The sequence below is a fragment of the Gopherus flavomarginatus genome, chromosome 2 (assembly GCF_025201925.1).
Source record: "Gopherus flavomarginatus isolate rGopFla2 chromosome 2, rGopFla2.mat.asm, whole genome shotgun sequence".
In the NCBI taxonomy this organism is placed as follows: Eukaryota; Metazoa; Chordata; order Testudines; family Testudinidae; genus Gopherus; species Gopherus flavomarginatus.
The window spans coordinates 303,173,784-303,198,702 of NC_066618.1; the positions used below are offsets into that span (position 1 = coordinate 303,173,784).

At 45.5% G+C, this 24,919-nt stretch overlaps 1 protein-coding gene across 4 annotated transcripts in view; it reads right to left on the bottom strand.

The window, feature by feature from the left end:
• Nucleotides 1-24,919, bottom strand: part of MAPK15 (mitogen-activated protein kinase 15) — an 87,918-nt gene that overhangs the window by 40,582 nt on the left and 22,417 nt on the right. For 3 of the 4 annotated variants that reach the window (XM_050939355.1, XM_050939353.1, XM_050939354.1), the window contains exons 9-11: nt 19,913-20,050; nt 13,833-13,938; nt 968-1,262 (exon numbers count right to left, since the gene is read on the bottom strand). In XM_050939355.1, the coding sequence (XP_050795312.1) occupies nt 968-1,262; nt 13,833-13,938; nt 19,913-20,050 (539 nt within the window). The remainder of the gene's footprint in view (nt 1-967; nt 1,263-13,832; nt 13,939-19,912; nt 20,051-24,919) is intronic. The other variant, XM_050939356.1, reaches the window with a different exon arrangement.

Sequence of the window (24,919 nt, forward strand, 5' to 3'; positions counted from 1 at the left end):
AGCTTGAAATGCCTTCAATTAACTCTGCTGTATTCCCTTTTATTTTGTATTTGTCACCCTCTTTTAATTCTTCTGTAAGGAGATAATTTGTACTGAAAAATTCTGTATATCCTTAATAAAAAATCAGCAACTAACCTTTTACTAAACTATAATAAAAGAGTGCCCATTCAATGTTCCAGGTGCCCTTGCCAGTCTTTAAAAAATATATTAACAGACCTATTAGTTATCCCAGATCAAATCAAATAACCCAGCAACAACATAAGTAACAAAAATTAATTGGTCTGTTCACAATCCTCACCAGAGTCCTCTATCACGACTACCAGGTCTACCCAACACCCAGCTCCTCATGAGCAATGGTAGGAAGGCAAGCTTTGCGTTATACTCTGAAAGCTAGCAAATATGGGCTGTTACAGCCCAAAGGAAGGAGTTCCAAAGACCCAGGAACCCTAAAAAGAATGCCCTCCCAGCTGTTCCTTCTCTTATACTGATGGGGCTTTCATTGCAATTGTGACGGTATGTCACAGGGAGAGAGGAAGTATCTTATGTAGGTCCCAGCCTATTCTACTGCTATGTGATTTGAGAATGGAAATAGTAGAAAGAAAGGACTTTGGGGAGGAAAGAAATTGTTTAACAGCCAACAGAATTATCATCTGAGTCTTTACTGATAAGCCTGTGATTCTTGAATGAGTATTTGGTGTTCCAAATATTTGAGTATGGAATTCAACACCCAGCACTTCTCCACAAGTGTCAGTACAAATCATTCCCAGAAGGGAAAATTAACACACACACACACGACTGGAAATTCATTTGTCTTGATATTCTCTATGCACTGTTGCAACTTCCCTTGCCCCTTTACACTCACCATTTCACTTGTTTCTATCTCCATCCTTAATCCACTACCTACTTTGCTCTCTCTGTCCTTAGCTATTACATGCAACACTTTCTAATTCAAGAGGTTGGTACATACTCTGAACAGTGGTGTGCGTTATGGGGTTGTAAAGCATGTTGATTTTAGGTCTCTGGCAGACAGTTCCTGCTAAACCCTCTCTCTGGCTGGAAACTTCACCAAGTATTGTAGGCCATGCAGGCACATGTGAGCTTTTCATAAGAGTGGGTCTTGGCTCTTTTTGATCTCTGATGGTAGATAAAGGCACAGAGCCGGTGTTTGGAAGCGATGGTTTGAACTGAGATGGACCTGGTTGAAGATTCTCTCTCTGGATTTGTTTCTGTTGATGGTTATTTGCCTTCCTTTCTAGAATCATCTGCAGGAACAAGATGCTGGTTAGATTTAAAACCTATAAACACGATTAAGAACATAAAGATGGCCACCCTAGTAGCTTGTCTTCCAAAGTGGCCGGTGCCATATACTTCAGAGGGACTGCACAGAACAGGGCAATTTATTGAGTGATCCATTCCATCATTCAGTTCCCCCTTCTGGAAGTCAGAGGTTTAGGGACACCCAGAACATGAGGTTCCATCCCTGATCATCTTGGTTAATAGCAATCCATGACCTATCCTCCATGAACTAATCTAGTTCTTTTTTAAACCCTGTTTTAGTCTTGGCCTTCACAACATCCTCTGGCAAGGAGTTCCACAGGTTCACTGTGTGTTGTGTGAAGAAATACTTCCTTTTGTCTGTTTAAAACCTGCTGCCCATTAATTTTATTTGGTGACTGCTAGTTCTTTTGTTATGACAATGGTCTCTAACCTTTTTATGCACAAGATCACTTTTTGAATTTAAGATCAACCCAAGGCCCCACCCTGCTCACTCCATTCCCCCCTCTCTGTCGCTAGCTCTTCCCACCCTCACTCATTTTCACCAGGCTGGGACAGGGGGTTGGGGTGCAGAAGGGGGTGCAGGCTCTGGGCTGGGGCCAGGGACAAGGGGTTTAGAGTGTGGGAGGGCGCTCCAGGCTGAGCCTAGAACAGGGGGGTGGGGTGCAGGAGTGAGGGGTGCAAGCTGTAGGAGGGAGCTTCGGTGCAGGGGTTATATGGTCACACTGCACCTAATCTCATAGAATCCACTGGACATTTTATGAATTTTACCTTTTATTAGTGTCATTTTTGGTTTACAGATCCAAAATCCTTTAGGGATTGTCACAAATCTGTGTAATATTCTCAACTGTGGGGTGTGCATTGGTTGAGCCTGGGGCAGAGCATTAGGGTACAGGTGAGGGGTGTAGGCTCTGGGAGGGAGTTTGGTGCAGGAGGGGGCTCCGGCTGTTGGAGATATTTGCTGCAAGCAGTCACGGATCAGCTACATGCCATTGTAGGCAGGCTTATCATACCATCCCCTCTATAATCCTATCAAGCTGTCTTGAAGCCAGTTAGGTTTTTGCCCCTATAGCTCTCCTTGGAAGGCTGTTCCAGAACCTCACTCCTCTGATGGCTAGAAACTTTCATCTAATTTCAAGCCTAAAGTTGTTGATGGCCAGTTTATATCCATTTATTCTTGTGCCCATGTTGGTGCTTAACTTAAATAACTCCTCTCCCTCCCTGGTCTTTATCCTTCTGATGTATTTATAGAGAGCAATCATATCTCCCCTCAGCCTTCTTTTGGTTAGGTTAAACAAGCCAGGTTCTTTGAGTTTCCTCTCATAAGGCAGGTTTTTCCATTCCTCTTATCATCCTAGTGTAGCAGGAAGAGGGCCTGAAACACCTATTAGCCCTTCTCTGGACCTGTTCCAGTTTGAATTTATCTTTCTCAAACATGGGAGAGCAGAATTGCACAATGTATTCCAGATAAGGTCTCACCAGTGCCTTATATAACAGTACTAACACTTCCCTGTCTCTACTCAAAACACCTTGCCTGATGCATTCTAGGTCTGCATTAGCCTTTTCATAGCCACATGACATTGGCAGCTAGAGTGACCAGCCAGCAAATGTGAAAAATCAGGACGGGGGTAATAGGAACCTATATAAGAAAAAGACCCCAAAATCGGGACTGTCCTTATAAAATCAGGACATCTGGTCACCCTACCGGCAGCTCAGTCATCTTGTGATCAACCAATAGATCCAGGTATTTCTTCTCCTCTGTCACTTCCAAAAATTCTTGTTGTTAGTCCCTACATGCATGATCTTTTTGGCTGTGTCTGCATATTGAGCAGATGTTTTCAGAGAAGTATCCATAATGATTCCAAGATCTCTTTCCTGAGTGGTAACAGGTAATTTAGAACCCCTCGTTTCGTATATATAGCTGGGATTATGTTTTCCAATGTGCATTACTTTGCATTTATCAACACTGAATTTCATCTGTCACTGTGTTGCCCAGTCACACAGTCCCTTTGTAATTCTTCACAATCAGCTTTGGACTTAACTATCTTGAATAATTTTATATCATCTGCATACTTGGCCCCTCAGTGTTTACCCTTTTTCCAGATCATTTACAAAATATGTTGAACAGCATCCATCCCAGTACAGATCCTTTAGGACCCTACTACTTACCTCTCCACCATTAAAACTGACCATTTATTCCTACGCTTTAAGAACATAAGAACGGCTGTACTGGGTCAGACCAATGGTCCATCTAGCCCAGTATCCTGTCTACCGACAGTGGCCAATGCCAGGTGCCCCAGAGGGAGCACACCTAACAGGTAATGATCAAGTGATCTCTCTCCTGCCATCCATCACCACCCTCTGACAAACAGAGGCTAGGGACACCATTCCTTACCCATCCTGGCTAACAGCCATTAATGGACTTAACCTCCATGAATTTATCCAGTTCTCTTTTAAACACTGTTATAGTCCTAGCCTTCACAACCTCCTCAGGTAAGGAGTTCCACAAGTTGACTGCGCGCTGCGTGAAGAACTTCCTTTTATTTGTTTTAAACCTGCTGCCCATTAATTTCATTTGGTGGCCCCTACTTCTTATATTATGGGAACAAGTAAATAAACTTTTCCTTATTCACTTTCTCCACATCACTCATTTTATATACCTCTATCATATCCCGCCTTAGTCTCCTCTTTTCCAAGCTGAAAAGTCCTAGATTCTTTAATCTCTCCTCATATGGGACCCATTCCAAACCCCTAATCATTTTAGTTGCCGTTTTCTGAACTTTTTCTAATGCTAGTAATATCTTTTTTGAGAGGAGGAGACCACATTTGTACACAGTATTCAAGATGTGGGCATACCATGGATCTATATAAGGGCAATAAGATATTTGCCATCTTATTCTCTATCCCTTTTTGAATGACTTCCAACATCCTGTTTGCTTTTTTGACTGGTGCTGCACACTGCATGGACGTCTTCAGAGAATCATCCACGATGACTCTAAGATCTTTTTCCTGATTAGTTGTAGCTAAATTAGCCCCCGTTATATTGTACACTTCATACCTGTACTTTATCAACTTCTGTCCTCTCTTTTAATAAATCCTACAAGCTATGTGTCTCTCCAAATCCTGTGCTGCTCCACACCTGTCAGCTTTCCCCCACCCCTTAGTTTAAAAATTCCTCTACAACATTTTTAATGGTGCCTTGTGATGAAATGGGGCTGTTCTTAATGTTTCCTCTGAATACTGTGTAGAAGCCTCAGTTCTGACCAACACTCTGCCTTCTGTGGCACTAATGGCCCAGGCCCTTCCCCCCTGCAAGGGGATGCTAAAGGTGTGGGAGAACAAAGAGATCAGGTGATCTCCTGGCCTGGGAAAGAGACAAAGGCCAGAAAGGAGGCGCTGAAGGGGGTTTCAGTTGGGAGCTGGCTGGGGACATGGGTGGCTGCCTCGCTGGGCCCCAGAATGGACCCCTCTGAGGGGTCCGGTTCGCTTTACCTACAAGCTCTGTTTTAGATCATGTTCCTGTCATCTAACAAACCTCTATTTTACTGGCTGGCTAAGGGTCAAGTCTGACTGCAAAGTAGGGGGTGCAGGACCCTCTGGCTTCCCCAGAACCTCACCTGGGCAGACTCGCTGTGGGAAGCGCACAGAGGGGCATATGGTGAATGCTCCAAGGAGAGACCCAGGAGGTGAAGTCGTGTGAGCTTCTTGCCCTGAAGACAGTCTGCTCCAAGGGAGAGGAGGCTCCCCAAAGTCCTGACTGGTTTTGTGGGGAGCAGTTCCAAAGCATCACCCGGGGACTCCATGACATGCCTCCTTTCCCAAAAGGTTCCACAGTTCCAAATAAACCTAAATCTCTCCTCTGAATACCACCCTGCAGTTCTGCCTGTTTAACTTGCCCCGTGCATGGAAGTGAAAGCATTTTAGAGAATACTACCATGTAGGTTGTGGATTTTAATTTCTTACCTAGCAGCCTAAATTTGGCTTCTAGGACCCCTCTCCTACTTTTCCCTACGTTATTGGTACCTACATGCACCAAGACCACTGGCTCCTTTCCTGCCCTCTGTCTGTCCAGACATCATGATAGTTCCACAACCTTCTCAGCCAGCTGGCAATTCACCTTGCTGTTCTTCCAGTCATCACTAACCCAGCTATCTATATTTCTAATAATCAAATCCCACATTACTATTATCTGGCTCCTCCTAATAACAACGGTTCCCTCCCATGGAGTTGTATCCTCAGTCAGAGAGGATACCATGACATCATGTGGAAGGACTGTCCCAACTATGGAATTGTTTCCCTCTGCTCCAGCTTGATGTTCTCCTTTCCTAAGACTTTCCTCCTCCTCCATAGCACAGAGGATGTCAGACTGGGAGTGAGACCACTCTACTGGGTCCCAGAAAGTCCCACCTATGTACCTCTCTGTCTTTCCTTAGTTCCTCCATCCACCCACTCAAGAGTCCACACTGTCAGAGAGGGCCATGAGCTGTTTGCCCCAAATGCACACACTGGAACCTGCCCACATGGCAAGTAATCAGACATGCTACATTCAGTGCAATAAACTGGATAGTCCTCACTGTACTGCTGGACTTCTGCCTGAGTTATTTTTACTCGTTTGTTTATGGGGGAGGGGGAAGGAGGAAGGGTAGTTATTGGGCTATGTTTATGAGGGATAGCTGGCTTTCACGCTCCCTTTCTAAACGTCCTTGCAAAACTCTGGTTTCTGCTCCTGTTCGCTAGCTCCTATGGTTGCATACAAGCTTGCTTTTTAAACCCCTGTTTTCCCTGAGTTAGCCCAATCTTGCAAGAGATCCTAAAAGGGATTAGGGAAACCAAAGGATGGCAGGCTAAACCCTTGTTAGAAAGCTCTCCGCCTTGTATAGCAGGCCGCTAGGCTCAGCACACAGCTCCCCAATCAGACTACACTATAAACATCAATCAAACAGGCATACAGCAAGCAAACATGCACACAAACTAACAAATTCACCCCAAGGACCACATGTCGTCACTTAGGGTGAGTAAAGCAGCAATCCTACAGAGCAGAGGAACTAGGAAGATATATAAAAGCACAAGGAAAAAATACTTGTAGCTGATACAAATTTTAACGGACAAGAAATTATTCAAATAAAAATTTACTTTAGGATGGGGAACTGTTAGAACTTAATAACAGGAACACAGAACACAGTACTAGAAGGGACTGACTGGGTAACTGAGTTGAGTCCCCTGCTATTACAGGCAACCACGTCATAATCCCATTCATAAGTGTATTAGGGCTGCTCAGCAATTTAACAAATTAATCAATTAATGTGATTAAAAATTGTGATTAATTGCATTGTTAAACAATAAAAGAATACAATGTATTTAAATATTTTGGATGCATTCTACATTTTCAAATATATTGATTTCAATTACAGCACAAAATAAAGTATACAGTGCTCACTTTATATTATGCACTGTAAAAAAAACCCCAAATAGTATTTTTCAATTCACCTAATGCAAGTAAGTATTGTAAGAGATTGAAGTATTGCAATCTCTTTATCATGAAAAGTATGTACAAAAAAAACCTATTCAAAAATAAAACAATGTCAAATTTTGAAGCCTGCAAGTCCACTCAGTTCTACTTCTTGCTCAGCCAATCACTCAGACAAACATGTTTGTTTACATTTGCAGGAGATAATGTTGCCCGCTTCTGGTTTACAATGTGACTTGAAAGTGAGAACAGGCATTCTCATGCCACTATTGTAGCCAGCGTTGCAAGATATTTAAGTACCAGATGCGCTAAAGATTCATATGTCCCTTCATGCTTCAACTACCGTTCCAGGGGACGTGTCCATGCTGATGACAGGTTCTGCTCAACGACAATCCAAAGCAGTATAGACAGACATGTTCATTTTCATAATCTGAGTCAGATGCCACCAGCAGCAGGTTGATTTTCTTTTTTGGTGGTTCGGGTTCTGTAGTTTCTGCATTGGCGTATTGCTCTTTTAAGATTTCTGAAAGCATGCGCCACACCTCGTCGCTCTCAGATTTTGTAAGGCACTTCAAATTCTTAAATCTTGGGTTGAGTGCTGTAGCTATTTTTAGAAATTTCACATTGGTACTGTCTTTGCGTTTTGTCAAATCTGCAGTGAAAGTGTTCTTAAAATGAACATGTGTGGAGTCATCATCTGAGACTGCTATAACATCAACTATATGGCAGAATGCGAGTAAAACAGAACAGGGAACATATAATTGTCCCCCAAGTAGTTCAGTCATAAATTTAATTAACGCATTATTTTTTTAACGAGGGTCATCAGCATGGAAGCATGTCCTCTGGAATGGTGGCTGAAGCATGAAGGGGCATATGAATCTTTAGCTTATCTGGTACGTAAATTCCTTGCAATACCAGCTACAAAAGTGCCATGCAAATGCCTGTTCTCACTTTCTGGTGATACTGTAAATAAATAGCGGGCAGCATTATCTCCCATAAATGTAAACAAACTTGTTTGTCTTAGAGACTGGTTGAACAAGAAGATTGAGTGGACTTGTAGGTGCTGAAGTTTTTACATTGTTTTGTTTTTGAGTGCAGTTATGTACCAAAAAAATCTACATTTGTAAACTGCACTTTCACGACAAAGATTGCACTACAGTACTTGTATGAGGTGAATTGAAAAAATACTTTATCATTTTTACAGTGCAAATATTTTAATCAAAAATATACACTGATTTCAATTACACCACAGAATACAATATATATGAAAATGCAGAAAAACATCCAAAATATTTAATACATTTCAAGTGGTATTTTTTGTTTAACAGTGTAATTAAAACTGCAATTAATCATGATTAATTTTTTTAATCACGATTAATTAACTCAAAATAATCAAGTGAGTTAACTGTGATTAATAGATAGCCCTAACATTTATCAAACTCCAACTCATTAGGTTATTTGCCCCCAGTACTCCTATTGGAAGCCTGTTCCAGAACCTCACTCCACTGATGGTTAGAAATCTTCTTCTAGTTTCCAGCTTAAAAATGTTTTAATGACCAGCCTTTGGTTTTGGGCCAACATTGTTGTTGAGCTTAAACAGCTCTTCTTCCTTGGTGTTTATTAAGAGGTTGGATACAACCAGGGTCATGCACAAGGGGGAGCAAGCAGGGGCAGGTTCCCCCGCAAAATCTCTGTGTCACTGCAGCCCAGAGAGGGAGGAAGCAGCAGGGTGGCTGGCTGCTGGAGTCGGATGTGTTGCTTCTACCTCCACCTTGACTCACCTCAGTGGGCTATCTGTAAAGCAGGCAACACTGCGACTCCAGTAGCAGGGAAGTAGAAGCAACAGCTTGGAGGTGGAGGGAGGAGGAGCTCTGCCGGCAGCCAGCTGCCCTGCTGCTTTCTTCCTCCACAGGCTGCAGGGACAGAGTGTGCCACTGCCAGGGGGAGCTGCAGCCTCCTCACTACTGGAAGTCCCCACCAAAGGCATCCCAAGAAACTGAGGGGAGAGGAGGCGTGCATCATGTGAACTTTCTTTTTGCTTGTGTTTAATGTCTCCCTCCAAAAACTTTAAAGTTTAAACTCCTGCACATGCCCCTGGAACAAACCAAAGAAATAAGGAAGAGGGAGTTCTGGGCAAACAGGAGAGACTAGGCAGTTTCCCTCAGCATGCAAAGGAGAAGGCTGTATAAATCTGAAATTAGAGATGGAAAGAACTATTAGTAAAACCTCTGAAATTCTTTTTATTTTTTATAATTTTGCATTTTATTTTTCAGGAATTTCTTATTTTGTTTTATCCATTCCCTACCCCATCAGGTCAGGTCCTTCCCCTGGGGAGGTAGGGGGTTTGCAGAGCGAGCCTGCCTGGCATTGATGATGGTGAGGGAGTGGAAGCTGGGCCAAACCTGAGGGGAACTGCGAACCCGTGCAGCTGGGCATGATTGAGTGAGTTTGTTTTACTCTGTGTTATTTCACATTTGCAAATTCATAGGGCTCAACTGTTAGTTATCTTCTCCATCCTCTGAAAGGCTACCACAAAGTTGTTTCTTAGTCATTCTCCAGGGATTTGTCCAGTCTAATTTTAAATAGCCAAAGTGATGCATCTTCCACTTCCTCTACACTCTTTCAAGCAGCACTCCAGACACTTCTTTCCTGGTCCATGCAATTGTCATCTGCAACCTCAACTCCTTGCTAACCACCTCCCTTCTCTGATTTTGATATCTGGCTCTCCCTTTCTTTTCATCAAAAATCTTCCCTACTCTCCTACACGATGACTAATTTCGATGCTGATGTTCCGTCCAATCCCTTAGAGGCCTAACTCCTCTCACTTTATTTTCAACAAGAGACCAGCTCTCCCACTCACAAAATTGTCCCCTCATTTGACCATATCTTCACCAATCATTGCTCCTTCAATACTAGAGTTTCCTCTCTGCCAGCTGTCATTTTATTCAACGTCACCCATTTGTCCCCTGGCCCCCTGCCTGGGCCATCTGTGACCTCTAATTGATCACCATCCATGATTTCTCAGCCACACCACCCTGGTCTCAATCTTCACCCCACTTTACCAAATCATCCCATATGGAGAGATCTTGGCAGACCAGCGAAATGCCTGTACCACCACTGATAATTGGAATATTGATTATCATGCTCATTGCCAAAAGCAGCTAAATCAGTAGGTCTGAGCAGGCCTCTGCAATGGCTTTACTATAACTAAGCAAGCAGCCGGGGCAGGCGGGGAGGATTGAGGGGGAAGCTTATCCTGTGTCCTTCCTGATAAGATCTCTGTTGAAACTGCTGAGGTATGTGTTTTAGAAAAAACAGGATGCTTACCTAGATCTGCCCTTTGCGATGTGTTTGTCAGGGTCCTCAAAACATGCGGACTCTGAAAACAAATCTGTCTAATAGATGCTTGAAGGAAAACTCCTTGCTTAACCTTTGAAATTGTTTGCTTAACAAGTTTTTTTTGACATGTTATTGTTACACTAACCTGAATAAATAAGGGAAGGAAGTATGAGGTAGTTAGACTCTTCATGGAAACTTCATGGACACAGCTTAGGATCCCCAGTGGCAGCTGAAAGATGGGCCAATTGGACGGCTGTGGTTGTACCACTCAAAGACTGCTCCAGAATTTGGTAATTACTGATTTTGGGGGTGTTTTACTAACCTGTTGCAGACATAGGTAAGTACTGTTTGTGCCAGACACCTATTGGTCGGATGGCCGTGTTTCGATTGATTTATTTCCTGCCACTGCCTCACCAAGAGTAAGTTACCAAGATCTTTGGGTTTTTAGAACCAAAGTAACAGAATTGGAAGCCCCAGCAAGGATTGGTGGAGAGGAAGATGACGAATGGTACGAACAGTTTATCTATTGCAATAGAAGGTAAAAGACGGTGTGTTGGGGTGCCTCCCTACAAATGCCTGTGTCATAGTTTGAGAGTTAATTTACGATAATATGTCCAAAGGAAAGGAAACACCTGGAAAGGGAGAAGGGTTAAAAATTATGTTGGGAAACAGCTTGACTGATTTTGTAACTTTGCTACTGATACTTTGCAACTGCTTGAAAAGCAATTTTGAGAAAAGTGGTAAATTAACAGAAGAAGGATATTACTGTGTAAGGATCTTTCTTTAGGCAAAAGTCCCGCAGACATGTAAAGCCCTGAGTCCACTGGGAAGGGATATAAAATTGGGTCCCTTACTTCCTGAGTGCCCAAAGGGTGGGGAGGGGGAGGAGAGCCCTAAATTGTGCGGATAACAATTCACTCCTTTCAATGTCTAACTCTCCCCTTAACTCCAAACCCTCCTTCCATACCTCCTCTTGTTCATGCAGAATCTTTCCAATGAGCAGGGGGAGAGATGAAGAGGGAAATCAACAAACTTTGTCATGATACCCTTCTCCCATATAACCATTTTTTAGGTTACTTGCCTGTTCACTTCTAACCCCTCCAGCCATTCCTGTGAACCCATCCCCTCACCTCCATCGCCCTTACACCCCTTGCCTACTCTCCTACACTACTTCTCACCATATGCCTAATCCTTTGTCTTACAATTTAAGATTTATCCTCTCCATTCTTTAAGAAATAATAATAAAAAAAATATAATATAAAAAAACCTCATCCCCTCCTTGCCTCTCTAGCTACTACCCTCATCTCCCTCTCACTTCTAAACTCAACGAATGTCCAACCTACGCCCACTACCTCACACATTCTTCTCCTGCCCATCCCAGATCCCCTCCAATCCAGCTACTGACCTCTCTGCTCCACTGAAACTCCTCTCATTAACATCTCTAATGACCTCTTCCCAGCCAAGACTCAAGGCACGTACTCATCCTCCTAGACCTCTCTGCTGTATTCAATGCTGACAGTCATGCTCTCCCTTTTTTACACTGTTCCCTTATTGACCTTCCTACCCTGGTTCTCCTACTTCTGACCACTACTTCAATGTCTCTTTTGTTTGCTTCTTCTCCCACTACCCATGAGAGTTTCTCAGGACACTCCCTCCTCTTTAACACTATAGACTCTGCCTTTGGATAATTTAATTCACTCACACCATTTCAAACATCCTCTCTGCACTGATTACTCATAAATCTCTCTCTCCACTCCTGACTAGTTTTCTTCCGTCCTATCCTGGACCTCAGCCTGTTTTGAATGTCTCTTCATGACTGTCTCACTATGAACTTAAACTTAACATGGCCAAAGTCAGATTCCTTATTTTCCCTTCAAAGCCAACTTAATTTTCCCCATTCTCCATCACCATTGACAAAACCACTATCTTCCTTATCACTCAAGGTTGTAACGCAGGTTTTTCTTAGATGCTTCCCTTACCCTGATCATCCAAATGGTGTCTAAAGTCAATATTTTTCTTTTATCTGTGCAACTAAAGGTCTCATTCAGGCTCTCAATTTCTTGATACATAAATGATCTGGAAAAAGGGGTAAACAATGAGATGACTCACTTTGTCAAGGATACAAAACGACTCAGGATAGTTATTTAATCTTGAATACTGTGTGCAGAGCTGGTCGCCACATCTCAAAAAAAGATATATTGGAATTGCAAAAGGTACGGAAAGGGCAACGAAAATGATTAGGGGTATGGAACAGTTTCCATATGAGGACAGATTAACAAGACTGGAACTTTTCTGCTTGGAAAAGAGATGACTAAGGAGGGATATGATAGAGATCGATAAAATCATGACTGGTGTGAAGAAAGTAAACAAGGAAGTGTTATTTAGCCCAGTGGTTCTCAACCTTTCCAGACTACTGTACCCCTTTCCAGAGTCTGATTTGTCTTGTGTACCCCCAGTTTCACCTCACTTAAAAAACTACTTGCTTACAAAATCAGACAAAAATACAAAAAAAGTGTCACAGCACACTATTACTGAAAAATTGCTTACTTTCTCATTTTGACCATGTAATTATAAAATAAATCAATTGGAATATAAATATTGTATTTACACTTAAGTGTATAGTATATAGAGCAGTATAAACAAGTCATTATCTGTATGAAATTTTAGTTTGTACTGACTTCACTAGAGCTTTTAATGTAACCTGTAAAACTAGGCAAATATCTAGATGAGTTGATGTACCCCTTGGAAGACCTCTGCATACCCACAGGGGTACATGTACCCCTGACTGAGAACCACTGACTTAGCCTTTCTCATAACACAAGAACTAGGGGTCACAAATGAAACTAATAGGCAGCAGGTTTAAAACAAATAAAAGGAAGTATTTCTTCACACAATTCACAGTCAACCTGTGGAACTCTTTGCCAGAGGATGTTGTGAAGGCCAAGACTATAACAAGGTTCAGAAAAGAACTAGGTAAGTTCATGGAGGATAGGACCATCAATGGCTATTAGCCAGGATGGGCAGGGATGCAAAACCATGCTCTGAAGTGTCCCTAGCCTCCATTTGCCAGAAGCTGGGAATGGGTGATGGGATGGATCACTTGATGATTGTCTTGTTCTTTCATTCCCTCTGAAGCACCTGGTATTGGCCATTGTCAAAAAACAAGATACTGAGCTAAATGGACCACTGGTCGGACCCAATATGGCCGTTCTTATGTTCTTGTCTTGATTATGGTGTCATACTTCTCTCTGCTCTTCCCAGCGTCCACATCACCCCATTCTAGGACATACAATATAATACTGCTAAGACCATCTTCTTTGGACACTATTCTAATCTTATCAGCCCCTCTCTGAGTCCCACCACTGATCCTCCTTTCCCTTTATCTCATTGCTTTGTATCATATTTCTTTGTGTGCAGCCAAGAATTTCGTTGGCATTTTTACTATCCTATTGAACTACAAAAATTCAAGTCTAATTTACTTTCCACCATCAAACCTCAGTCTCTCCTAGACATTCCTTCTCCACATATCTCTCTCTCTCCAACTGAGAATGTGGGTTTCAAGTTATTCTCCCCCCTCCCGAAGATGTAGCAGCATGGGACAGTGTGATGAGCAAGGTCGGGTATAAGTGCAGGACTAGGGATGGGTGGAAGGTGAATGGGAGGAGGAGATAGGCAGGACTGAATGTCTGTGGAACAGGTGGCAGGTAATCTGGAGAAGTAGTGTTATAGGAAGCAGAATAAGAGGAGCTACCTCATACAGTTTATTCCGATATTCTGCCACAGACAGCTGGATATCGTCATCTAAAGGAAGAATCACATCGTAGTCCAGAGAGGGCTCCTTGGCGGGGCAGTGGAACCTACCAAGAAGATGACAAATATATCATGAAATCTGAGAGTGAACAATGCATGTGCAAGAACACACACACAAACACACAAAAGGAGAGGCACTAGATATTAATAGATTTTAAGGCTAGAATGGAGCATTAGACTTAATCTGACCTCCTGTATAACATAGCCTATAGGATTTCACTCAGTTACCCCTGTATTGTGCCCAATAAATTGTTTGACCAAAGAATATCTCCTGGATAGGCATGTAATCTTGATCTGAAGACTTCAAGAGAGATAGACAACCAACCACTTCTCTTCGGAGTTTATTCCAATAGTTAATGGCCCTCACTGTTGAAAATCTGTGCGTAATTTTTAATTTGAAATTGTCTGGCTTCTGCTTTCAGCCACTGGTTCTTGTTATGCCTTTCTTCGCCATATTAAAGAACTCTTAGAACCCAGTATTTTCTCCTCTAAGAAGTACTTATACACCATAATCAAGTCAGTTCTTAATCTTTTTGATAAATTAAACGGATTGAGCTCTCTAAGGGTAAGGTGTCTACACTACGAAATTAGGTCGAATTTATAGAAGTTGATTTTTAGGAAGCGATTTTAATACAGTCCATTGCATGTGTCCCCACTAAGCACATTAAGTCCTACTGCACCAGGGGGAAGGATAGCTCAGTGGTTTGAGCATTGGCCTGCTAAACCCAAGGTTGTGAGTTCAATCCTTGAGGGAGCCATTTAGGGAAGTGGGGTAAAAAACTGCCTGGGGATTAGCCCTGCTTTGAGCAGGGGGTTGGACTAGATGGCCTCTTGAGGTCCCTTCCAACCCTGATATTCTATAAGTCCACAGAGTGCATCCACAGTACCACTGCTAGCATCGACTTTCAGAGCGTTGCACTGTGAGTAGCTTTCCCGCAGTCTCCGCTACACATTGGAATTCTGCGTTGAGCTCCCAACAGCTGATGGCGCAAAAACACTGTCACAGGTGGTTTTGGGTACATGTCATCAGTCGCCCCTCCCTCTGTGAAAGCAACAGCAGACAATTGTTTCACGCCTTTTTTCCGTGCAGGCACCATACTGCTTTCAGCAGACGGTGCAGTAGGACTGCTAACCATCATCATCCAACCACTGCTTCCACTGCAACTCTGCTCTCCTGATGCCATGAATCCATCTTGCAGGTCCTCTCGTCGTTCGGTATAAATATCTATTCTCATGGCACCCGTTGTCATCCACCACTTCCGCTGCACCTCTACATTCCTGCAGATGCCACACCACAGCAAGCATGGAGCCCGCTCAGCTCACCGCTGCTGTTGTGAGCACTGTAAACATCCCATGCATTATCCTGCACTATGTGCAGGACCAGAACCTGCAAAAGCAGGCGAGGAGGCGACAACAGTGCAGTCACGATAGTGATGAGGACATGGACTCAGAACTTCTCTCAAAGCATGGGTCCTGGCAATTTGGACATCATGGTGGTAATGGGGCAGGTTCATGCCATGGAACGCCGATTCTGGGCCCAGGAAACAAACATAGACTGGTGGGACCGCATAGTGTTGCAGGTCTGGGATGATTCCCAGTGGCTGCGAAACTTTCGCATGCGTAAGGGCACTTACATGGAACTTTGTGACTTGCTTTCCCCTGCCCTGAAGCACAAGAATACCAAGATGAGAGCAGCCCTCACAGTTGAGAAGCGAGTGGTGAGAGCCTTCTGGAAGCTTGCAACACCAGACAGCTACCGGTCAGTCGGGAATCAATTTGGAGTGGGTAAATCTACTGTGGGGGCTGCTGTGATCCAAGTAGCCAATGCAATCACTGAGCTGCTGCTATCAAGGGTAGTGACTCTGGGAAATGTGCAGGTCATAGCGGATGGCTCTGCTGCAATGGGATTCCCTAACTGTGGTGGGGCGATAGATGGAACGCATATCCCTATCTTGGGACCAGACCACGTTGGCAGCCAGTACATAAACCCAAGGGGTACTTTTCAAAGGTACTGCAAGCACTGGTGGATCACAAGGGACATTCCACTGACATCAACATGGGATGGCCAGGAAAGGTACATGACGCTTACATCTTCAAGAACTCTGGTCAGTTTGAACAGCTGCAGGAAGGGACTTACTTCCCAGACTAGAAAATAACTGTTGGGGATGTTGAAATGCCTATAGTTATCCTTGGGGACCCAGCCTACCCTTTAATGCCATGGCTCATGAAGCCATACACAGGCACCCTGGACAGTAGTAAGGAGCTGCTCAACTATAGGCTGAGGAAGTGCAGAATGGTGGTAGAATGCCCATTTGGACGTTTAAAAGCACGCTGGCGCAGTTAACTGACTCGGTTAGACCTCAGCAAAACCAATATTCCAATTGTTATTGCTGCTTGCTGTGTGCTCCACAATATCTGTGAGAGTAAGGAGGAGACGTTTATGGTGGGGTGGGAGGTGGAGACAAATGGCCTGGCCACTGATTATGTGCAGCCAGACACCAAGGCAATTAGAAGAGCACAGCAGGGCGCGCTGTGCATCAGAGAAGCTTTGAAAAACAGTTTCATGACTGGCCAGGCTACAGTGTGACAGTTCTGTTTGTTTCTCCTTGATGAAAACCTGCCCTCTTGGTTCACTCTACTTCCCTGTAAGCCAACCGCCCTCCCCCCTTTGATCACTGCTAGCAGAGGCAATAAAGTCATTATTGTTTCAAAATCAAGCATTCTTTATTATTTGATCACACAAATAGGGGGATAACTGCCAAGGTAGCCCAGAAGGGGCAGAGGAGGAGGGAAACACCGGGTGGGTTGGTGGATAAGGGAAGGACAAGGCCACACTGCACTTCAAAACTTATTGAATGCCAGCCTTCTGTCGCTTGGGCAGTCCTCTGGGGTGGAGTGGTTGGGTGCCTGGAGCCACCCCCACGTTCTTGGGCGTCTGGATGAGGAGGCTATGGAATTTGGGGAGGGCGGGCAGTCACACAGGGGTAGCAGCGGTGGTCTGTGCTCCTGATGCCTTTCCTGCTTCTCCACCAGACGCTGGAGCATATCAGTTTGATCCCCCAGTAGCCTCAGCATTGCATCCTGCCTCCTCTCATCACGCTGCCGCCACCTCTCATCTCGCTTGTCCCTCCTGTCCTCGCATTCATTTTCTGCTTTCCTGGACTCTGACATTGTTTGCCTCCATGCATACTGCTGAGCTCTTTCAGTGCAGCAGGACTGCATGAGCTCAGAGAACACTTCATCATGAGTGTGTTTTTTTTGCCTTCTTATCTGAGCTAGCCTCTGGGATGGAGATGATAGGGGGAGCGCTGAAACATTTGCAGCTGTGGGAGGAAAAAAAAGGCAGAGTAGTATTTAAAAAGACACATTTTAGAGAACAATTGGTAACCTCTTTCATGGTGAACCAAGCTGTTAACATTGCATAGCACATGTGCTTTCAGTACAAGGTCACATTTTGCCTCTTATATTGAGGGCCTGCCAGTTTAGTGAGAGAGATCACACATGCAGGGCCAGGCAACAGAATTCGGCTTGCAGGCAGCCATGGTAAGCCACAGTCTTTCAACTTCAACCTTCATAACTTGTGGTAATGGTTTCAAACAGCAGCACCCTCCTTTCCCATACCAAGCACCCGTTGGGTTGACCATTTAAAAGGAGGGGCTGTACTGGCTGCGAATGCATCCCGAGTCTTCAGGGAAAATCAATCATTAATGCATGGTTTAATAGCAAGCGTGTTTATATTTACAAAAGTACACTCACCAGAGGTGCCTTCTCCGGTTTCATGGTCCGTGAGCCCGCCTTGGGAGGGTTGGGAGGATATTGGCTCCAGGGTGATAAACTGTTCCTGGCAGTCAGGGAGAATGGTTTCTCCGCTTGCATGCTGTGCACTATCCTCATTTTCCTTGTCCCCAAAACTCATCCCTGTGCATGAGACTCCCCACTTGCAGGTGGCCACGGACAGTGGTGGCATAGAGGTAGGAGGCCCCCCCTAGAATTGCATGCAGCTCATCACAGAAGCAGCCTGTCTGGGGTTCTGACCCGGAGCAGCCGTTTGCGTCTTTCATTTTTTGGTAGGCTTGCCTGAGCTCCTTAATTTTCACTCAGCACTACTGCAGGTCCCTGTTGTAGCCTCTGTCCATCATGTTCTTGGAGATTTTTTCAAATATTTTGGCATTTTGTCTTTTGGAACAGAGTTCTGATAGCACAGATTTGTCTCACCAAACAGCGATCATATCCAGTACCTCGAGTTCGGTCCATGCTGGAGCTCTTTTGCGATTCTGGGACTGCATGGTCACCTGTGCTGATGAACTTGCCACACTGGCTAAATAGGAAATGAAATTCAAAAGTTCCCTGGGCTTTTGCTGTATACCTGGCTAGTGCATCTGAGTTGAAAGTGCCATACAGAGCAGTCACAATGGAGCACTCTGGGATAGCTCCCGGAGGCCGATACTGTCGAATTGCGTACACACAACACCAAATTCAACCTGGCAATGTTGATTTCAGCACTAAGCCCCTCATTGGGGAGGAATACATAAATTAATTTTAAGAGCCCTTAAAGTCGACAAAAATGGCTTCATCGTGTGGACGGGTGCAGGATTAAATCGATCTAACGCTGCTAAATTTGACCTAAACCCGCAGTGTAGGCCAGGGCTAAGTCTCTCACTGAAAGATTTTTCCACTCCTCAAATAATTTTTTATCGCCTCTCTGCACCCTCTCCAATATTTTGACATCCCTTTTAAAAAAGATGACTCCAGAACTGGACAGTTTTCCAATATCAATCTCACTAACACTGTATACAAAGGTAAAAATCACATCCTTACGCCTGCTCCCGTTTATGCATCCAAGGATCACATTAGCCCTTTTTGCCACAGCATTTCACTGGAAGCTTATGTTGAGTTGCTTGTTCACTATGACCCCTAAATACTTTTCAGAAGCATTGCTGTCCAGGATACAGCCCTGCATTCTCTAAGTATGGCCTGCATTCTTTGTTTCTAGATATATAATCTTGCATTTGGCTTTATTAAAACATTTTATTTAAATGGGTCCAGATTTCAAAGCTCTACCTGCCCTGTCCCGATCATTATTTATCGCACTGTCAACCTCTATCATTGCTGATAAAATTTGCAGCTTTTACATGTACTTCCTGATCTTTGATAAAAATATTGAACATCATTGATCCTAGTTCAAATCTCTTCTCCCCTATAGGTGGAGGGGGATACTTGAACCCGGGGTCTCCCATATCCTAGGTGAGCACCCTAACCACTGGGCTAGAATTTATGAGGTAAGTCTTCTTCCTCTTCCTCCCCAAATAGTTTGTGTGAACTCACCTGAGAGCCCTGAACTGGTAGGCGACCTCTGATTATACCTGCCCAATCAGGCCCTGCACAGAACTTAAATGGCCAAATGTTTATCTTCCCCTGGTCTGTGAATTGCTCTGTGGCTCAGCTAAGAAATAGGCATCTAGCTGCCTGGAGGGAGGCAGCAGTGTACATAAACAGAGGCAGAAACACATGCATCAAGGGAAGTTTTACTCAAAAAAATGTAGGTGCTAAGTGAATTTAGGCCCCTGCAGGGTTTGGTCAGGGGCAAGGGTGCATTACAGAGCTGCCAAAACCAGGACTTAGGGACTTAACTCCATTTGTGCATTCAGGCCTAAGTCTCTTTCATCTACACAATTATCTTTATCAACTAAACTTGTAATCTCATAAAAAAATTAGATCAAGTTTGACAAGATCTATTTTCCATAAAGCCAGCTTGACTGGTGTTAATTATACTCCTATTATACATGAGAGGGTGACACATCAGAAACCATTGAGAGCTACAACAGAGAGAGAGAGAGAGATATCTGAAATATCACATACTAAGGCACCCTCATCTTCTCACATGAAGAGTAGAAGAAAGCGGATTGAAAACTACCATTACCTTCACCATTTCACATGGCAGAAGGGAAACTTGTGCTGGTAGCAGCTACACAAGAGGCTTGGAGAGGGGGTTGGGAAATTTCACACTGGTATTGCCCTCACCTTTTCACATAGGGATGTTGCAGGGCTTCTTCTGCGGTCAGCCGTTTATCAGGGTTAAATACTAAGAGCCTCTTTAGAAGGTCCAAGGCATGAGCGGAGGTAGAGGAGGGTAAAATTTCCTCAATTGTCACTCGTCGTCTGAAAGGCAAGAATCAAAGTTGTAACTCTCAGTGCCCAATTTCACTGCAAAACCCTGTATCTCAACCGTGGGAATCTCATGGAGGTAACTCCTAACCCCAGATTTCACTCCCAAGGAGTGGTTTGTGACTAATGCTACCGTTTTGTCAGGGATGTTTTTGGTAAAAGTCAGGAACAGATAATAAACAAAAAATCATGGAAGCTGCGACCTGTCCTTGACTTTTAATAAAAACATCCCTGACGAAATGCAGAGGGAGGAGGGTACAGCACCCTGCCCTTCCCACTCCCTGCCACAGTGGCTGGGAGCTGCAGGGATCCGATTGCCCAGCTGCTGGGAGAAGGCGCCCCCCCCCTGCCCTTTGGGGCTGGGAGCTGCAGGAGGGGGATCCCCCACCATCCACGGAGGCAGGGAAGCTGCAGGGAGCCCCTGCCAGCAACAGAGTCTGGGGATTTGTAGGAGGCCACTGCCAGCAGTGGCGGCTGGGGAGTTGTGGGGGGGAAGGGCCCTCCACTGGTGGCTGCTGAACAGCTCCAGGGTCCCTCTGCCGCCACCGGCTGTGAGCTGCAGGGGGTCCCGCCACCCACGGAGGCCAGGCAGCTGCAGGATCCTCAATGTCACAGAGCTCACTGAAAGTCAGATTCTGTGACTTCTATGACCTAATCTTAACATTTGTCATGACCCAGCCACACCTTGTCATTCTCATATAACTAGATTATTGTGAGGTCTCCAACCTAGCTAGTTAATGACATGGAAACATTTTTCTTTCTTACGAACAGTTACAAAACTAAGCAACGAAAAAAAGCAAAATATCTTGTTAGGAATTTAAGATAGATGTAAATCGCTAAGAACACATACATAAAAACTGATTTAAGTTTTTTTAAAAGTCAGTTCAAATTAAAAAAATCATCACTATTTTTAACTGTGTTGCAATGTCATGGTAATGACCTTTTGGGTGAATGGATTGGGGGCAGCAGAATAGGGGAGGCGAAAGGGCCATGTTAGCCCTCCTGCTTTTGAAAGTTGACAGATCTGGCCAGTCCACTTTTCGCTACAGGCCAGGCCTAGCCCACCCCTCGCCCCTTTTCTTCCCCCACATGGGCCCACCCCCGGCCAGGCCAGAAGCTGGGGCCCAGCCCAGGAAGCCGTGGGAAGACACAGACCCTCCACCAGCCCAGGGTAGCGGGGCCCAAGAGCAGCCCCCGATCCATGTCCCTACACTGTGGGCCCCCTGATCAGGGTAGATAGAGGGTCTGCAGCTCCCCGGGCAGCTCTTACCATGGCCTGGCTACTGCTCTTTGGCCCCTGAGGCCCCGCCCCCAAGCCAGCCTGGAAGCCAGAACTAAGTTGGGGTAAGAGCCACGCGGGCACCTGTGGGGAGCCACAGACCCTCCACCTGCCCTGGGTGGGGGGCACAGGGGGTAGGGACATAGGCAGGTGGCTGCTCTCTGGTGCCCCCACCCTAGTAGGAAGGGGCCCAGGCTCCCTGACCCAGCTCTGGCTTGGCTGGGGGGCAGGGTCTTGTGGGAAAGAGGAGGGGCAAGGGTGGAGCCATGGAGGGGGCAGGGTCTTGTGCCCTCCCCTTCTAGGAAGAATCCGTCACCTCTAGACTGGATACTCAACAGTATCATCTCTCCATTTGTCACTCGTCCTGTTTATTTGTATTTATCTGTTTCTGTTGTGTGGAAGGGATGGTTAGTGGTTATGGTGTTCTTTGAATATAATGATTCATGTTATACATGATAAAGAATGTAATACTTCGATGTTGGCTGTTGATACACACATATAGTGGTCAGAGTTAAAGTTGTACATGAAAAGAACAGCTACTTACCTTACAATAACTGCAGTTTGAGATGATTTATCTGTGTGGATCCCTCCTAAGGTACATATGTACCTCATGAATGAGATCAGAATTTTTGACCCGCAGTGTCTATCGGGGCATGCCTGCACCCTACATATCTTTGTGCCTCTCCAACTGCCTTTCCCTAATTTAGAAACCCTATTAGGATAAGACTCAGAAATAGAGATGGGGGCGGGGTGTGTGGATCGTGGGATCAAATGAACAAAATTTATTTAAGAACCACGATTACTGTAAGGTAAGTAACTTTTCCTTCCTCTTTAAGTCCTTGTATGCGCGGATCCCACTCAAGGTGACTAGTTAGCAATATTAAATTAGTAGTAGGAGGAACTAAAGCCAAAATTGTTTATGAAAGCAAGCAAAATTTGGACACACACTGGATTTCTTAACTTAAAGAAGTTGAACAAGATGTCCTCAAGTTCCTGGAAGTGTCATGGGTTGCCACTGTGACAGACAACAGGACAGTGAATTAGGAGAAGGAAGATTCACCATGATGGCTGCTACCAGTCTCCTAGTGTCCTGGGATCCACTAAGACACCACTGAGACTTTATTGTCCTGACCTTGAAAGGTGTCCTGACCAGATCAAGCCAGAGATATCACCCCATCCACCAGCTTCAACTAAATCTTGACCACCACCTAGAATCTACACTCTGGGTTCCACTTCCCCTCCCTGGAGTGTCATTTTCTTTCCCCACCCTTTTTCTCCTCTTTCCTATCTTCTTTTTGTCTGATAAGAGTCTGATTTAGCCTCCAAGAAAGCTCTACCTTTTGCAATATTAGCTGCTTCCCTGGTCACAGCAAAAGTAATGTCCTAAATAGCCTAATGCTGGTAAAAGTTTCCCAACTGTTAAGAGTGGCTGATAAGACCATGTGCTGGGCCTATAATTTTCCAGCAACTGGACTGCAAGGGAAAGAAAGCATTAGAGACAGAAGCTGCATTTTCTGTCTTTGCTGATCTTTTTTCTCCGTATTTCAGCAAGTTGTCTGGCTTTGTCTTAAAGAAAAGATGATTGGACTTCAACAACAACTATCAAAGACCATCTTAACTCTCTCTCTTCCCCCAAAGAGAGAGACTTAATATCATCTTTGATATGATCTGAGACTTTCATGCAGGGATCTTCTGCTATAAAAGACTATACTGCAATGTTATTGACGAACTGTGACTGCATAGATCATTGTTGCAACCAGGGTCCTATGGTTGCCCCAGGTCTTGTACAGGTTGTAGTTTGCTGGTTATGATTATGCTGTATGTGTGTATCATTTTTGCCTTTGAAGTTTTGAATATTGGTTATGTACTTGTATCTCAATGCATTTGATTCTAAGCAGCCTCAGGCCATGGCTACACTAGAGAGTTGCAGCGCTGGTGAGGGGGTTACAGCGCTGCAACTTAGGATGTGGCCACATTTGCAAAGCACGGCCAGCGCTGCAACTCCCTGGTTGCAGCGCTGGCTGTACACCCGGTCGAGCCTCGGGTGTAGGGATTCCAGCGCTGGATCACCAGCGCTGGTCAGCAAGTGTGGACGCCCACCAGCGCTTTTATTGACCTCCGGGGTATAAGGAGTATCCCAGCATACCTTATAAGCCTCTCTGGTAATCATGCACACTCCACTGCCCTGGCCTCAGCTGACCCCACCTTTAAATGCTCTGGGAATTTTAAAAATCCCCTTCCTGTTTGCTCAGCCAGGTGTGGAGTGCAATCAATCAATCAATCAGTGACCATGCCTCCACGCCCCAGACGAGCCCCAGCATGGAACAGTTCCGAGCTGCAGGATCTCATCAGTGTTTGGGATGAGGAAGCTGTGCAAGCACAGCTGCGCTCCAGCCGGAGAAATTACGATACCTTTGGGCAGATTTCACAGTCCTTGCTGAGAAGGGGCCATGAACGGGACGCGTTGCAGTGCAGGGTAAAAATTAAGGAGCTGCGCAGTGCTTACTGCAAAGCCCGTGAGGGAAATCGCCGCTCAGGAGCTGCCCCCACAACCTGCCGTTTTTACAAGGAGCTGGATGCCATACTTGGGTGTGACCCCACTGCCAATCCTAGGAGCACGATGGAGAGTTCAGAGCAGGGAGAAGTGGGGGAGGGTGTAGAGGAAGCCGAGAGTCAGGCTACTGTGGTGGAGGGAGACACCCCGGAGTCCCAGGAGGCATGCAGCCAGGAGCTCTTCTCAAGCCAGGAGGAGGCTAGCCAGTCGCAGCAGCTGAAAGTTGCTGGTGAGGAAGAAGCTGAGGAGCGTGCTCGGGATAAGCAGATTTTTATGTTTTGGGAGAGGACGGTTTGGGTTATGGCTGCCTGCATGCATGCCTAAATGTGGAATAGCCCATTGATTTGCTCTATCATGTCTCTGTAATCTGCCTCGGTAATCTCTTGAGAAGTTGCAGCCAGAGCGTGGGCAATGTGCTTTCGCAAGTTTATAGGGAGAGCCACCGTGGTCCTTATTCCGGTCAGGCTAACTCGTCCGATCCACTGTGCAGCGAGGGGTGGGGGGACCATGGCTGCACACAGGCAAGCTGCATAGGGGCCAGGGCGGAATCCACATTACTGTAGAAGACCCTCCCTCTCTTCCCAGGTAACACGCAGCAGTGATATATCTGGCAGTAGGAAACCCTGTTGAGAATTTAAGGATACTTGAGTGCAGGGCGCCAGGTTCGCGGTCCCCTCCCAGCCCCGCGGTGCGTTCCCGTCTCCCCACCCCCTTCCAGCAGGCAGCCAGCCCCACGGTGCGCTCCGGTCTCCCCCCACCCCCTTTCCAGCAGGCAGCCAGCCCCGCGGTGCGCTCCAGTCTCCCCCCGCACTTTCCAGCAGGCAGCCAGCCCCGCGGTGCGCTCCAGTCTCCCCCCCAACTTTCCAGCAGGCAGCCAGCCCCGCGGTGCGCTCCGGTCTCCCCACCCCTTTCCAGCAGGCAGCCAGCCCCACGGTGCGCTCCACTCTCCCTCCCCCGGCCCCTTTCCAGCAGGCAGCCAGCCCCACGGTGCGCTCCGGTCTCCCCACACCCTTCCAGCAGGCAGCCAGCC